The 17,058-nt window shown below is 50.3% G+C and overlaps 1 protein-coding gene across 3 annotated transcripts in view; it reads left to right on the forward strand.

Moving 5' to 3' along the window:
* SH2D3C (SH2 domain containing 3C) overlaps window positions 1-11,900 on the forward strand; it is a 33,294-nt gene extending 21,394 nt beyond the window's left edge. For all 3 annotated transcript variants that reach the window (XM_086325023.1, XM_086325025.1, XM_086325026.1), the window contains 9 exons: window positions 74-202; window positions 1,649-2,103; window positions 3,624-3,748; window positions 5,260-5,795; window positions 6,746-6,861; window positions 7,840-8,011; window positions 8,585-8,696; window positions 9,068-9,274; window positions 11,266-11,900. In XM_086325023.1, the coding sequence (XP_086181149.1) occupies window positions 74-202; window positions 1,649-2,103; window positions 3,624-3,748; window positions 5,260-5,795; window positions 6,746-6,861; window positions 7,840-8,011; window positions 8,585-8,696; window positions 9,068-9,274; window positions 11,266-11,441 (2,028 nt within the window). In that variant the 3' untranslated portion in view covers window positions 11,442-11,900. The remainder of the gene's footprint in view (window positions 1-73; window positions 203-1,648; window positions 2,104-3,623; window positions 3,749-5,259; window positions 5,796-6,745; window positions 6,862-7,839; window positions 8,012-8,584; window positions 8,697-9,067; window positions 9,275-11,265) is intronic.
* Window positions 11,901-17,058: the final 5,158 nt, after the last annotated feature.

Here is a 17,058-nt window from a genome sequence, read left to right on the forward strand (position 1 = left end):
AGGTGGGGGAAGTTGAGAGGGAAGGGGGAAGGGGCTTCAGACTGGATGCCAACTTTTGCTGTCTTCTGCCTAGTTCTCCAAGGAGAAGTACATCTTAGACTCATCGCCTGAGAAACTGCACAAGGAGTTGGAGGAAGAGCTCAAACTCAGCAGCACAGATCTCCGCAGCCATGCCTGGTACCACGGCCGCATCCCACGTGAGGTGAGTGGGCCCTGAGCTGGGACCCCAGCCCTAGACCCTTCCCCCCACCGCCTTGGCCAGTCCCAGACCAGAAAAGCTCCAACTATCGTTCAGTGGGTTCAATCAGAGTAGACTGGGATGAGGTCTAGCTCTGCCATTTAACTGACTGTGTGACCTTGAACAAGTCTCTTTACCTCTCTGAGCCCCAGTTTCCTCACCTATAACATTGAGGATATGGGGCTTCTCTGGTGGTCCAGTGGTTTAGACTCTGCTTCCACTGCAGGGGCCACAGGTTTGATCCCTGGTCAGGGAACTAAGATCCCACATGCTGCAAGGTGTGGGCTAAATTAATTAATTAAGTGAGGGCTAATAATAGTACCTATTGTAAAGGTTGGTTGTGAGAATTCCCAGGTGGCTCTATTGGTAAAGAACTCTCCTGCCAATGCAGGAGGCATAAGAGATGCAGGTTTGATTCCTGAGTCGGGAAGATCCCCTGGAGGAGGGCATGGTAACCCACTCTAGTTTTCTTGCCTGGAGAATCCCAAACGCAGAGGAGCCTAGTGGGCTATGGTCCCTAGGGTCACAAAGAGTCAGACACAACTAAAGTAACTCAGCACGTGAGAATTAAATGAGTTAATTCATGTGAGGTGCTTAACATGATGTCTGATATGCAGTGAGCTCGATGAACATTGTCCTTTATGGTGGTGGTGGTGGTGGTTACTATTAACACTAATATTTTTAGTTACTGTTATAGGTCTATGCATCAGCCTCTTATGTGTTTGGTTGGTGGATATCAGCACCTCAGTGATTCCGTTTTGATAAGGCTGACTTTCTGGGCTGAGGCATGGGCTTGGGCCAACGGTCACCTGGTCTTCCACTTTGCATGCTTGCTATAAATCTTCGTCAACTATCAACTCTGCCAGCTCCTGTGCTGGGCGCCAAGGGTGCAGAGATAAAATAGGTGGTGACTTCCCTCGACAGCTGGTAGTCCAGGGTAGGGGTCGACAGGCAGGCAGTCAGAACCCAGTGGGAGAAGCTCAAGAATGGATTGCCAGGCAGGGGCTGTGGGCTGCCCCAAGGAAGGGGTGCTGAGGAGACAGGCCATTGTGGAAGGGATAGTTCACCAGGTGAGCAGGAATGGGAGGATATTCAGCCCAGAGACATGCCAGAGCCCTGGCTGTTTGGAGGAAGAAGGATGGGGAATTCACTGTGCCCAGTGAGATCCCTGAGAAGGAGTAGGTCTGAGACCTGAGTTTCAGATCTTGGGGACTCCCTTTCCAGAGTGCCATGTCCCTCCATGTCTGAGCCTCTGTGCTCAGACCCATGGCTTCTGGCTGAGATGCACCCTCTGAATCTGGGTCGTTGGGTCCCCCTCCCAAGCTTCAGCTGTCTCTGTTGACTGTGTGCCCCAGACCCAGGGTCTGGCCCTCTCCTGCCCCGCTCCAGCCTGACCCTTGCCTCTTCCAGGTCTCGGAGACCCTGGTGCAGCGCAATGGTGACTTCCTCATCCGGGACTCGCTCACCAGCCTGGGTGACTATGTGCTCACGTGCCGCTGGCGCAACCAGGCCTTGCACTTCAAGATCAACAAGGTGGTGGTGAAGGCGGGTGAGAGCTACACCCACATCCAATACCTGTTCGAGCAGGAGAGCTTCGACCACGTGCCGGCCCTGGTGCGGTACCATGTGGGCAGCCGCAAGGCTGTGTCGGAGCAGAGCGGTGCCATCATCTACTGCCCGGTCAACCGCACCTTCCCACTGCGCTACCTGGAGGCCTGCTATGGCCTGGGCCAGGGCGGGGGCAAGGCCGCCAGCCCTGCCAGCCCCTCGGGCCCCAAGGGCAGCCACATGAAGCGGCGGAGCGTCACCATGACCGATGGGCTTACTGCTGACAAGGTCACCCGCAGTGATGGCTGCCCCACCAGGTGAGTGAGAACCCAAATTCGGCCTCAGTCTTCCCATCTGTCAAGTGGGAGTGTCAGTAATGTGAGTGCTGGTGGGAAAAGGAGAGGCCCAGTCACACTGGTCTGGGGTAAAATGACTGCCCTGGAGCCTCAGTGTGTGCAGAACAAGAGGAGGAAGCTCCCGCCATGCTGAGTGGGGTGTGGAGCCCAGTCGCAGTCTCAACTCTGCTACAACTAGCTGTGCGCCCTTGGCCCTGACCTTCCTCCTCTCTTGCCTCCACGTGCCGACCTATAAAGAGCCCTCACTCAGAAAGCTCCCTCGGGTCTGGAGGAGCCCTGGGTGCTGTCCTGTCCCAGGCAAGGACCTGATCCCTATTGCTAATGCTACCCCACCTCACCCCACCTGACTAGGCCCAGGTGGGCATCAGAACAGAGCATTTTGCAAACCATCGCACAGGGAGTGGAATGTTTTCAGCGACATTTTTGATGACACCCAGATGTCCGGGGCTTGGTGACACTGGGCCCTGATCCGAGGACAAGCCACAGCTGCAAATCATTCCTGAAGCCCTACTGTGCACCCGGCCCTCTCCTGATGCTGTTCTCAACCTCACTGATTCCCACGTCCCCTGGGAGGTGGCTTCTGTCCATTCTGCCACTTTGTAGATGAGAACTAGGCTTGAAGAGGGGTAGCTGCTTGCTAGAGAGTCGTAGGACCAAGATTCAGACCCAGGTCCACAACTCCAAAGTCTGTGCCCCTAGTTTCTATGGCTTCCCTGGCTGTTTGCAGCAAGACGTGCCATCTTTTGGGGCTTCCCAAGTGGTGCTAGTGGTAAAGAACCCGCCTGCCAATGCAGGAGACAAGAGATGCAGGTTCGATCCCTGGGTCAGGAAGATCCCCTGGAGTAAGAAATGGCAACCCACTCCAGTATTCTTGCCTGGAGAATCCCATGGACAGAGACATCTGGTGGGCTACATTCCATAGGGTCACAAAGAGTCAGTTACGAATGAAGTGACTTAGCACTCACGTGCTTGCTTCAGCACTTCGATAGGTCCCATTTCCCTGGACCTGGACTGCGTGCTGTCAGCCAAGGAACTGCTGGTTGGATACCCTGTGGGGAGTAACCACTTGGCCTGTGGTTTGGAACCAGTGATTAAAACAGTGCCAGGATCTACAGGCCATGTGTGCCCAAGGCATCCTGAGTAATAGTGTGGGATCAGTGAGGAGAGGCCAGGACCGTGGGTTTGGCTCCCTTGGCCTGGCCATCTTTCTTGCTAGCCTCTCTCCCCAGACCATTCTTCAAGTTGGGGGCAAGGTTCCCAGGGAAGAGAACAGTTGTGCAGGTTGTGGACTGAACAAGCCCTTCCTCCTCTGGGCTTCAGTTTTTGTACCTGCCAGGTGGGAGGTTGGACGTGATCATTTCTAAGCCTTTTCTGCCTCTGAAGTTCAGCAGATCTAGGATAGAGGCAGAGGTGGGTGTCCTAATGCTAGCTGAGGACCCTCACCTCTGGGCTCCTTGCTCATGAAGGTGTCTGCTCCACAGCACATCACTGCCCCACCCCCGGGAATCCATCCGCAACTGTGCACTCAGCATGGACCAGATCCAAGACCTGCACTCGCCAATGTCCCCTATCTCCGAGAGCCCCAGCTCCCCTGCCTATAGTACCGGTATGGCCAGTGGAGGGGGCCGCGTGGGGGTCTGGTGGGGGTGGCCTCGTGTGCCCATGTGTGCACTGTCTGACGATTTCTGTTACAGTGTTTGATCATGTGTGCCTCTTCCTCTTATCTGAGAGACATGCCCTGCAACAGTGGATACTAAAACTATCCATGTTGACATGCAAAACATAGCCGTGGCTGGTTCATTCTGCAACAATTCACTGAGTCCCTGTTGGATACCAGGCACTGTGGATGTGGTTTCCATGCGTTCTCTTGAATGCTACTGAATCTGGGCTTCAATGCTATGAAGTTTGTGCAGTCAGCAACACTCAGTCCCCATTGGTCAAGAGCCTCCGCATGTGAGGAGCCACTTGACCAGGCCCTGTTATTGGCTGGGATTTAATGTATCCCTGATTCCAAATGGTGGGATCCAACTGGACTGGTCAAGCTTGCTTTATTCATTTATTTTTTCTTTTAAATAGATCTTTTCAGAGAAGTTCTACATTCCCAGCAAAATTGAGCAGAAAGCACAGAGCACTGTGCATTTTTTTTTAATATAAAGAAGATTTCTACTGTAGAAACATGCCACTAGCTCATTTCTGGAAGAAAAAAAAATAATGTTTTCAGCAGGCCATACCACATATTGTCCACATGGCAGGCAAAGCGTGCAGAGGGGCAGCCCAGGGGAACCTTTGCTGGGAAATGCCCTGTTGCCATGTAGTTGTCTATATGGGTTGTCACAAATTCTTCTCTAACCACGGGCCTGCCAGCTTGTCATAACTGCCAACTTGCCTTCCAAACAACACCCCTGAGTGTAAATGTTAAGACGCTTTGCCACAAATTATTTATTGGACAACTTCTAAGCAACATGGCACAGGGAAGTACCCAGGAGTGAGGACTCGACACCTGGTTTTGAATCCCAGCTCTACCCTTTGCTGGTTGGGTGACCTTAGGCAGGTCAGCTGGCTTCTCTGAGTCTCACTTTTCTCATCTGAAGAATGAGGATCATAAAAATACTCATGCTCAGGATGTTGAGAGGGTTAAACAGATTAAGGGGCAGTGAAGGATCTTGCAGGCAGTTAGAACTCAATAAACATCACCTCTAATTTTGGATGATGGTTTTACTGTTTTGACCGGTGTAGCTACAGCATGTCACCAGCTCCCAGAACACATGTCCTCAATAAATCCTTATTATTAATTCATTGAGAAATGATTCCACATAGTGAACTCCAGCAAGTGCTTAGCTTCTCTGAATCACAGAAAGCTCCTTCAAGTAGCTCAGTGGTTCCCCAAGGCTGCAGCAGCCTTAGGATAAGAAAGTCTGACCCCTGGGGTCCAGGGAATTTGAGAATATCACTGAGGGCTGGTCAATGTGCCAGTGTCAGCTGGGCCTGGCCTGGGTACAGGGAGGTGGGATATCACCCCTGTAGGGTGGGTGGAGCTTGTCCTCTGGGAAAGCAGTGGGGGAACCACACTGGCTAGGGAGTCATGGTAACTAGTTGTCTCTCTTTATTTCCCTGCAGTGACCCGTGTCCATGCCGCCCCTGCCGCCCCCTCAGCCACAGCACTGCCCGCCTCCCCTGTCACGCGCCGCTCCAGCGAACCCCAGCTGTGTCCCGGAAGTGCTCCAAAGCCCCACGGGGAGTCGGACAAGGGCCCTTACTCCAGCCCCTCCCACACCCTCTGCAAGGCCTCCCCATCACCGTCGCTCAGCAGCTACAGTGACCCGGACTCTGGCCATTACTGCCAGCTCCAGCCTCCTGTCCGTGGCAGCCGAGAGTGGGCAGCAGCTGAAGCCTCCGGCCGCCAGGCCAGGAGCTATGGGGAGAAGCTTAAGGAACTGTCAGAAAACGGGGCCTCCGAAGGGGACTGGGGCAGAACCTTCACAGTCCCTGTTGTGGAAGCCACCTCTTCCTTTAACCCGGCTACCTTCCAGTCACTGTTGATCCCCAAGGATAACCGGCCACTGGAGGTGGGCCTCCTGCGTAAGGTCAAGGAGCTGCTGGCAGAGGTCGACGCCCGGACACTGGCCCGGCACGTTACCAAGGTTGACTGCCTGGTAGGTGCTGGGTGCACACTGGGGCAGGGGTATACCTTTATCCTCTAGCTTTGGGACAGGGGTTAGGGTGGTGAGGAACTGGCCCCCACATCCCCAAGTAGAGTGAGTGGTCCTGGATTCTGACTTCATGGCTGCCCTTTACTTGCTGTGTGACTCTGACTAATCACTTTACCTCTCTGAGCTCCCATTTTCTCCTTGAAAAAAAAAAAGCAAAAGCTGAGATACTCTTGCTTCCTCCAGATGTCAGTTTGGCACTGGAACCGAGGAGTCCTGAAAACTAGTGGTGTCTGGCTCCCTGGGACATTTTTTGAGCCCGGTGAGAGTTGGTCTGGCCAGTCCAGGGACTATAAGAGGCCAGACTCCCTACCCCCACCCCCCTAGTGGACAAAACTCATTGTCTAGGTCCATAAATTGTTAATGCCTGGGCCTTTGCTTTGAATGAATCCTGCCCATCTAAGGACCCTAACTTGATCTATGCCTCAGTTTCTCCCTCTGAAGTTTGGGGTGTGTGTGTGTGTGTGTGTTGGGGAGGGGAACACTGATTTTTTGGTCACACTTGTCTCTGAGCTCAAAAAGAAAGAAAAGAAACAGCGCTGAGATGCGGTGCTGTGAAGAGTACTAGGCATGAAGGAAGAAGCCCTGGGTTCTAGGTCCAGTGTGTGACCTAGGACAAGCCCTTTCCCTCCCTGGACCTTATTTCTTCTGAAATAAGAGTGTCCTGGGCACCTCTGGCACATGTCAGACCCCATTGGGCATTTTTCCATTTATCCTGCGTTTCATAGATGGGGAGAGTGAAACTCATTTGCTCCATGTCAGAGGGTTAGTCATAAACCTGGAATTCAGAGCCGGCTTCCCAGCCAGGCTGCCCTGCTAGATAAAGCTCTCTGACTCCCAGATGGCTTGGGCTAGCCCTGACAGGAAATTAATCAGCCCTCTGGGCGTCCTTGTAGGTTGCTAGGATACTGGGCGTTACCAAGGAGATGCAGACCCTAATGGGAGTCCGCTGGGGCATGGAGCTGCTCACTCTCCCCCATGGCCGGCAGCTACGACTAGACCTGCTGGAAAGGTAAGGCGCGCGCACACGGGAGTCACCGGGAACCAACCCCCTGGACTACCTCGCTGCTCTTCAGTGTGGCCGGTTGGCCAATCGCAGTCTCTCACCCCGGCTCCCAGATCATAGCCACGCCCTCTATCCCATTGACCAATTGTTCCTGATATCCAGTTCATTCAGTCAGTTCAGTCGCTCAGTCGTATCCGACAGTTTGCAACCCCAAGGACTGCAGCCCGCCAGGCCTCCCCATCCATCGTCAACTCCTGGAGTTTACTCAAAGTCATGCCCATTGAGTCGGTGATGCCATCCAACTATCTCATCCTCTGTCGTCGCCTTCTCCTCCCGCCTTCAATCTTTCCCAGCATCAGGGTCTTTTCGAATGAGTCAGTTCTTCGCATCAGGGGGCCAAAGTATTGGAGTTTCAGCTTCAGCATCAGTTCTTCCAATGAAAATTCAGGACTGATCTCCTTTAGGATGGACTGGTTGGATCTCCTTGTAGTCCAAGGGACTCTCAAGAGTCTTCTCCAACACCACAGTTCAAAAGCATCAATTCTTGGGTGCTCAGCTTTCTTTATCCAGTTCCAAGTAATCCTGGTTTTTCAAAGACTGAGTCCTTTATCTCCGAATTCACTTTCTGTATTCTCTTGACTGACCACAATCTGTGAGCCTTGGCCCGCCCATCAGCTCCGGCTTCTCTTCTTTCTTTTCTTAGAACAGCTCTGTCGGATGATTTCTGATGATTTCCTCTGATCGGTCCCACGGTCCTCAGCCTGGCGCTCACGGGTGTCTGGCCCCGCCCCCTGACTTATACTGACCAATCAGAACCCCTTAACTTTGCTTTATCCCCGCCCACACTTTGGCCGCACCCCCTAATCTCATTGACTCTTTACAACCTCTCACTTTTGGCTCTATCCTCCACCCCTCGGCGCCCAACCACAGGGACCCCAACCCTAGATCCCTGGCCCCGCCCCTCTGACCCGGCCGCTCCAACAGGTTCCACACCATGTCCATCATGCTGGCCATGGACATCCTGGGCTGCACGGGCTCCGCTGAGGAGCGGGCAGCGCTCCTGCACAAGACCATCCAGCTGGCAGCCGAGCTTCGAGGGACCATGGGCAACATGTTCAGCTTCGCTGCGGTCATGGGTGCCCTGGATATGGCCCAGGTACTGAGGGGCCCACGTAGCACTGGACATAAGCTAGTCTCTGTTGCGAGGAGCCCTGATACGTGTCCCTTTGGGACGGCTGTCTATTGAATCAGGAAGAACTTGAGGACCTTTTAGGCAGCATTGGTGACATAGTAACTGGGAGAACTGAGTCCTTTTGGTGCTGACCTGCTTCCAGACAAAGTCTTTCCCTTTCCCTGCTCTCCGTTTCTCCACCTGTAAAATGATTGAGGAACTTTATAAGAGTTGAAAGAATAAATATAAAGTGGCTAGCTTTAGCAAGCACTGACTATGCGCAAGGTACATTGAGTACTTAGAAACTGATTCTGTAAAGCAATCTCATGAGGGGAGTGCCTTTATTGTCCTCTCTGAGCCTTAGTTCCCTCATACGTAAAATGGGTTGTTGCGAGGACTTATGGGGACCTGTGAAAAGCCATCAGCCCTGTCCCTGAGACCTGAATGGTGATTATACTAATAATTACTATCCCACATCTGGGTGTCAGCTCAGCATACTGGCCTGTGGCCCCAGCAGGCCCCTTCCCTGGCTAGTCGCTCATAGCCTGATCTCCCTAGATTGCCCGGCTGGAACAGACATGGGTGACCCTGCGGCAGCGACACACAGAGGGTGCCATCCTCTATGAGAAGACGCTCAAGCCATTCCTCAAGAGCCTCAATGAGGGCAAAGGTACCTCCCCCATCTTGCTGTGTGGCCTCGGACGGGTTCCAGCCCTCTCTGGGCTGGCCCAGACTCTCCCAGTAGGGAGGATGTTGAGGGCTTGACTGAGCTCTGTGCAGGCCATTCTTGCGCTCACTTTCTGCACCTGGCAAGTGTGTATGCCATGTCCAGGTCCAGCCTCAGCCCCTGGGCTGGGCCAAGGGGCAGTGGGTTCAGCTGGAGGAATCCAAAGGGCGGGGTTTGTCTCATGAGTCAGAATCCTGGGGGCTCTTGCTGGGACCTCAGGCAGGGCCCTTCCCCTAACACATCCTTGGTTTCTGGACCTTGGTGGACGGTGGGTTCCTCTGAGACCTCTAAACGCCATGCCTCCCTCCCTGCAGAAGGCCCGCCGCTGAGCAACACCACATTTCCTCACATCCTGCCGCTCATCACTCTGCTGGAATGTGACTCGGCCCCCGCCGAGGGCCCTGAGCCCTGGGGCAGCACGGAGCATGGCGTGGAGGTGGTGCTGGCCCACCTGGAGGCCGCCCGCACGGTGGCACACCATGGCGGCCTGTATCATACCAATGCTGAAGTCAAGCTGCAGGGTGAGTCACTGGTTGCGTCTGGGGGGCAAGCCACTGCTGATCCTGCAGCCTGGGCCTCCCTCCGCATAACTGGCTCTCCCTTCTTCTCCAAATATCCCTTCAGATTTCTCCATCCCTCTTTGCTGCCCCATCTCCTTGACTTTTTTTTTTTTTAATTGTAGAATAATTGCTTTACAATGTTGTATTGGTTTCTGCCTTACAGCAACATAAATCAGCCATAAGTATACATTTGTCCCTTCCCTCTTGAACCTCCCTCCCCATCTCAGCCCACCTCTCTAGATTGTCGCAGAGCACTGGTTGAGCTCCCTGTGCTATACAACAACTTCCCACTAGCTCTCTGTTTTACATATGATAATGTATATGTGTCAGTGCTACTTTCTCAATTCGTCCCACCCCTCCCTGACTTCTTTTTCTCACCCCTTTTCTTCACTCATTCAGCAGTTTGACAAATAATTGTTAGTGGCAGGCACCAGGTCAGCTTGGGGGACATAGAGATGATTCAAAGAGCACAGTAGCTGTGTATCTTAGCTTCTCTGAGCCTCCGCTTTCTCATCTGTGAAGTGGGCATCCTGACAAGCCCACTTTACAAGGCTGTTTACAAAGCAATAGGCCTGGGGCCCCGGGTCTGAGGCAGACTCACCCTGTCTTCAGGGAGCTCTCAGTTTAATCAGAAAATAGAATGCCTTCTCACAGAAGAAGCAGAGATAATGGCTTCAGACAAGCTACCTTTTACTTCTTTAGGCAATATTTAAGTCACAAAAGTTCACTGTAGACAAACTGGAAATAACAGCTGAACAAAACCCAAATAAACAAATCACCAACACTTACCTGGTGATTGGTAAATGTCGTTTTGGTATACGTCTTTCCTATCTTTCTTCAGAAAGAAAAAAACAAAACAAAAATTTGTTTATGTTTACTTACAGAATGTATATATATTTCTTATGACAAATTTTGGAGCTTACAGAAAAATACAAAAAAGAAAAGAATCACCCAGTATCTTACCCCAAGTTAGCAGTGATATTTTATCTTCTAGTTATTTTATTGTTTTTTAATATTTATTTTTATTGATTTATTTATTTGGCCACACCAGGTCTTAGTCAAGGCAGGCAGGATCTTTCATCTGCACTGTAGGTTGTGGGATATTTAGTTGCAGCATTTGGAATCTTCTAGTAGTGCCATGTGGGATCTAGTTCCCTGACCAAGGACTGAACCCAGGCCCTCTGCATCGAGAGTGTGGAGTCTTATCCATTGGACCACCAGGGAAGCCCCTCTAGTCATTTTAAAATTATATATTGCAGGGACTTCCCTACTGGTCCAATAGTTAAGAATCCACCTTCCAATGCAGGGGATGCAGGTTCGATCCCTGGTCAAGGAACTAAAATCCCACATCCCTCAGGGCAACTAAACCCACAAACCACAACTACTAAGCCCGTGTGCTGCAGTGAAAGAACCCACATGCTGCAACTAAGAAATTTTTTTTTTTAATTATTGAAAGTGAAAAGTGAAAGTTGCTCAGTCGTATCCGACTCTTTGCGACCCCATGGACTATATAGTCCATGGAATTCTCTAGGCCAGAATACTGGAGTAGGTAGCCTTTCCCTTCTCCAGGGGATCTTCCCAACTCAGGGATCAAACCCAGGTCTCCTGCATTGCAGGTGGATTCTTTACCAGCTGAGTCACAAGGGAAGCCCAAGAATACTGGAGTGGGTAGCCTATCCCTTCTCCAGTGGATCTTCCCAACACAGGAATCCAACCAGGGTCTCCTGCGTTGCAGGTGGATTCTTTACCAACTGAACTATCAAGGAACAGTATGACAAAGACCAGGTGTTAAACTGCTTGGTTATGTTCATCCACAAACCATGTGGGATTCCTGGCAGAGGTGGGGGAAGGTCCCTTGGAATGGGGCCCTGAGGGATGTGGTGGCTCCGAGTAGGAGCCCCAGCTTCCCTAGCTGGATGGTGGTCCCCTGACCCCTATGCCCCTCCCTGCAGGTTTCCAGGCCCGGCCGGAGCTCCTCGAGGTGTTCAGCACCGAGTTCCAGATGCGCCTCCTATGGGGCAGCCAGGGCGCCAGCAGCAGCCAGGCCCGACGCTATGAGAAGTTCGACAAGGTCCTCACTGCCCTCTCCCACAAACTGGAGCCTGCCATCCGCTCCAGTGAGCTGTGACCCCCACGGACCCTTCCCCTCTGCAGCTACGGGCAGCAACGGGAACAGAAGGGCACAGACCTTGCCCCAGAGCACCCCAGGGACACTGTGATCAGCCTGAGAATATTCCAGGTTCAACTCCAGGATCTCCTGTGCATCTCCAGGGTCTATGCAGACTCTGGGCTCCGTCCTACCTGCTCCACACTCACCAGGCTTCTCTTCAGGAAGAACTGGAACCCCTGTTTCTCCCTCCAGTTTCTGCTTCTCCCCTTCCTGCTGAGGGTGCCCTGTGTTTGAGCCACAGGAGGCTTCTTATACCTCCTCACTCTTCTCCGGGCATCTCTTCCCCCCACCCCCCCAGCCCACAATCCAAGCCTGACACCAAGGCCTCCCTCTGGCTGTAAATATATCTGTCTGTTCTGTAAATATATGTATAGAAACCATGTTCTTTCTTTCATAGAATAAACTTTTATGACTCTTTTTTTTTTTTTCCTGTCTCTCAGGGGGCTTTGGGGTGGAAGTGTCTTTTCTCAGGTAAAAGGTGGAAACAATTCATTCAACAAATACTCATTTTGCACTTGACACATTTCTAGATTGTACCAGGAGCCAGAGTTACAGCCAATACTAAAACCCAACCCCTGTCCTAGAGTCTTAACCACTTGGACCACCAGGGAAGTTCCATAATGGGTTTTCAGTGATCATTTATTCATCACTTTGTGAGCCGAAACACTCCATGTGCCTGTACATCATGGCATATCACCATTCCTCACAGGCCAGAGGGTGATAAATAGCTAATTCCCACCCATAGGAGAACTACTGACTTGCACCCATTCCTTCTCCATTCCCTGCCTCCAGAACCCGAATGTACAGTCCAGTATCCCAGATGTTTGGGGGTGGAAGGGCTTTATGAAATCTAAGATTCCAGCTTCCTTCAGGAAAACAGAACTGGAGGAAGAAGGGACTTTCCCTGAGTCATGGCAGCAGAATTAGGAAGGCTGGAACGGGGGCATCCTGACTCGGAGTTCTTGCCTTTTCTCAATAGTGGGAACTACTCACTTCTTTTCAAGTTTTGGAATGTGGCCCCAAAAGTTCGTGTGTGTGTGTGTGTGTGTGTGTGCGCGCGCGTGCACGTGAGGTGGGTGGGGCAGGAATCGTTGAGGAGGGCCTTGAAGGCAGTTGTCTTGATTACATGGGCAGAGGAGAAGGGCAGTGTGCATCACCACCCCACAGTAGGCTGGAGGCCTGGGGAGCTTGGTCACTGAATTTGAAACGTCTGGGGCCCTTTGCTTCCTGAAACTTTGACCAAGTTCAGTTCAGTTCAGTTCAGTCACTCAGTCAGGTCTGACTCTTTGTGACCCCATGAACCGCAGCATGCCAGGCCTCCCAATCCATCACCAACTCCTGGAGCCCACCCAAACCCATCTCCATTGTGTCAGTGATGCCATCCAACCATCTCATCCTCTGTCGTCCCCTTCTCCTCCTGCCCTCAATCTTTCCCAGCATCAAGGTCTTCTCAAATGAGTCAGCTCTCTGCATCAGGTGACCAAAGTATTGGAGTTTCAGCTTCACCATAAGTCCCTCCAATGAACACCCAGGACTGATCTCCTTTAGAATGGACTGATTGGATCTCCCTGCAGTCCAAGGGGCTCTCAAGAGTCTTCTCCAACACCACACTTCAAAAGCATCAATTCTTCGGCACTCAGCTTTCTCTATAGTCCAACTCTCACATCCATACATGACCACTGGAAAAACCATAGCCTTGACTAGACGGACCTTTGTTGGCAAAGTAATGTCTCTGCTTTTCAATATGCTATCTAGGTTGGTCATAACTTTCCTTCCAAGGAGTAAGCGTCTTTTAATTTCATGGCTGCAGTCACCATCGGCAGTGATTTTGGAGCCCAGAAAAATAAAGTCTGACACTGTTTCCACTGTTTCCCCATCTATTTCCCATGAAGTGATGGGGCCAGATGCCATGATCTTCGTTTTCTGAATGTTGAGCTTTAAGCCAACTTTTTCACTCTCCACTTTCACTTTCATCAAGAGGCTTTTTAGTTCCTCTTCACTTTCTGCCATAAGGGTGGTGTCATCTGCATATCTGAGGTTACTGATATTTCTCCTGGCAATCTTGATTCCAGCTTGTGCTTCTTCCAGCCCAGCATTTCTCATGATGTACTCTGCATAGAAGTTAAATAAGCAGGGTGACAATATACAGCCTTGACATACTCCTTTTCCTATTTGGAACCAGTCTGTTGTTCCATGTCCAGTTCTAACTGTTGCTTTCTGACCTGCATACAGGTTTCTCAAGAGGCAGGTCAGGTGGTCTGGTATTCCCATCTCTTTCACAATTTTCCACAGTTTATTGTGATCCACACAAAGGCTTTGGCATAGTCAATAAAGCAGAAATAGATGTTTTTCTGGAACTCTCTTGCTTTTTCCATCATCCAGTGGATGTTGGCAATTTGATCTCTGGTTCCTCTGCTCTTTCTAAAACCAGCTTGAACATCAGGAAGTTCATGGTTCACATATTGCTGAAGCCTGGCTTGGAGAATTTTGAGCATTACTTTACTAGCGTGTGAGATGAGTGCAATTGTGTGATAGTTTGAGCATTCTTTGGGATTGGAATGAAAACTGACTTTTCCAGTCCCATGACCATCGCTGAGTTTTCCAAATTTGCTGGCATATTGAGTGCAGCACTTTCACAGCATCATCTTTCACGATTTGAAATAGCTCAACTGGAATTCCATCACCTCCACTAGCTTTGTTTGTAGTGATGCTTTCTAAGGCCCACTTGACTTCACATTCCAGGATGTCTGGCTCTAGGTCAGTGATCACACCATCCTGATTATCTGGGTCGTGAAGATCTTTTTTGTACAGTTCTTCTGTGTATTCTTGCCATCTCTTCTTAATATCTTCTGCTTCTGTTAGGTCTATACCATTTCTGTCCTTTATTGAGGCCATCTCTGCATGAAATGCTCCCTTGGTATCTTTAATTTTCTTGAAGAGATCTCTAGTACTTCCCATTCTGTTATTTTCCTCTATTTCTTTGCATTGATCACTGAAGAAGGCTTTCTTATCTCTCCTTGCTATTCTTTGGAACTCTGCACTCAGGTGCTTATATCTTTCCTTTTCTCCTTGGCTTTTTTGCTTTTCTTCTTTTCACAGCTATTCGTAAAGCCTCCCCAGAAGCGGGCCGGCTGTGACGGACCAGACTGCACAGAAGCGTGGCCGAGAGGAGCTACCCCACGTCCAAGGAGTGGCGGATGCGCGAGCTCAGGAGGGCCAAGAGGAGCTACTCCACGTTCAAGGTCAGGAGGGGTGGCTATGAGGAGATACCCCTCGTCCAAGGTAAGGAGCAGCGGCTGTGCTTTGCTGGAGCAGCCTTGAAGAGATACCCCACATCCAAGGTAAGAGAAACGCAGGTAAGATGGTAGGTGTTGTGAGAGGCATCAGAGGGCAGACACACAAACCATAATCACAGAAAACTAGTCAGTCTAATCACACGGACCACAGCCTTGTCTAACTCAATGAAACTAAGCCATGCTGTGTGGGGCCACCCAAGACAGGCGGGTCATGGTTGAGAGGTCTGACAGAATGTGGTCCACTGGAGAAGGGAATGGCAAACCACTTCAGTATTCTTGCCTTGAGAACCCCATGAACAGTATGAAAAGGCAAAATGATAGGTTACTGAAAGAGGAACTCCCCAGGTCGGTAGGTGCCCAATATGCTACTGGAGATCAGTGGAGAAATAACCCCAGAAAGAATGAAGGGATGGAGCCAAAGCAAAAAGAATACCCAGCTGTGGATGTGACTGGTGATAGAAGCAAGGTCTGATGCTGTAAAGAGCAATATTGCATAGGAACCTGGAATGTTAGGCCCATGAATCAAGGCAAATTGGAAGTGGTCAAACAGGAGATTATTTAACTTATATGCAGAGTACATCATGAGAAACGCTGGGCTGGAAGAAGCACAAGCTGGAATCAAGATTGCCAGGAGAAATCTCAATAACCTCAGATATGCAGATGACACCACCCTTATGGCAGAAAGTGAAGAGGAACTAAAAAGCCTCTTGATGAAAGTGAAAGAGGAGAGTGAAAAAGTTGGCTTAAAGCTCAACATTCAGAAAACGAAGATCATGGCATCTGGTCCCATCACTTCATGGGAAATAGATGGGGAAACAGTGGAAACAGTGTCAGACTTTATTTTTGGGGGCTCCAAAATCACTGCCGATGGTGACTGCAGCCATGAAATTAAAAGACGCTTACTCATTGGAAGGAAAGTTATGACCAACCTAGATAGCATATTGAAAAGCAGAGACATTACTTTGCCAACAAAGGTCCGTCTAGTCAAGGCTATGGTTTTTCCAGTGGTCATGTATGGATGTGAGAGTTGGACTGTGAAGAAAGCTGAGTGCCGAAGAATTGATGCTTTTGAAGTGTGGTGTTGGAGAAGACTCTTGAGAGTCCCTTGGACTGCAAGGAGATCCAACCAGTCCATTCTGAAGGAGATCAGCCCTGGGTGTTCATTGGAAGGAATGATGCTAAAGCTGAAACTCCAGTACTTTGGCCACCTCATGGGAAGAGTTGACTCATTGGAAAAGACTCTGATGCTGGGAGGGATTGGGGGCAGGAGGAGAAGGGGACGACAGAGGATGAGATGGCTGGATGGCATCACTGACTCGATGGACGTGAGTCTGAGTGAACTCTGGAAGTTGGTGATGGACAGGGAGGCCTGGCGTGCTGCAATTCATGGGGTCGCAAAGAGTCGGACATGACTGAGCACCTGAACTGAACTGAAACAGGAGATGACAAGAGTGAACGTTGACATTCTAGGAATCAGCGAATTAAAATGGACTGGAATGGGTGAATTTAACTCAGATGATCATTATATCTACTACTGTGGGCAGGAATCCCTTAGAAGAAATAAAGTAGCCATCATGGTCAACAAAAGAGTCCGAAATGCAGTACTTGGATGCATTCTCAAAAACGAAAGAATGATCTCTGTTTGTTTCCAAGGCAAACAGTAATCACAGTAATCCAAGTCTATGGCCCAACCAGTAATGCTGAAGAAGCTGAAGTTGAACGGTTCTATGAAGACCTCCAAGACCTTTTAGAACTAACACCCAAAAAAGATGTCCTTTTCATTATAGGGGACTGGAATGCAAAAGTAGGAAGTCAAGAAACACCTGGAGTAACAGGCAAATTTGGCCTTGGAATACGGAATGAAGCAGGGCAAAGGTAAATAGAGTTCTGCCAACAGAATGCACTGGTCATAGCAAACACCCTCTTCCAACAACACAAGACTCTACACATGGACATCACCAGATGGTGAACACCGAAATCAGATTGATTATATTTTTTGCAGTCAAAGATGGAGAAGCTCTATACAGTCAGCAAAAACAAGACCAGGAGCTGAGTGTGGCTCAGATCATGAACTCCTTATTGGCAAATTCAGACTTTAATTGATGAAAGTAGGGAAAACCACTAGACCATTCAAGTATGACCTAAATCAAATTCCTTATGATTATATAGTGGAAGTGAGAAATAGATTTAAGGGACTAGATCTGATAGAATGCCTGATAAACTATGGACGGAGGTTCGTGACATTGTACAGGAGACAGGGATCAAGACCATCCCCATGG

Source organism: Bos grunniens, chromosome 11 (assembly GCF_055505025.1).
Source record: "Bos grunniens cultivar Pamir isolate PY7600 chromosome 11, Bosgru_T2T1.0, whole genome shotgun sequence".
Classification (NCBI taxonomy): Eukaryota; Metazoa; Chordata; class Mammalia; order Artiodactyla; family Bovidae; genus Bos; species Bos grunniens.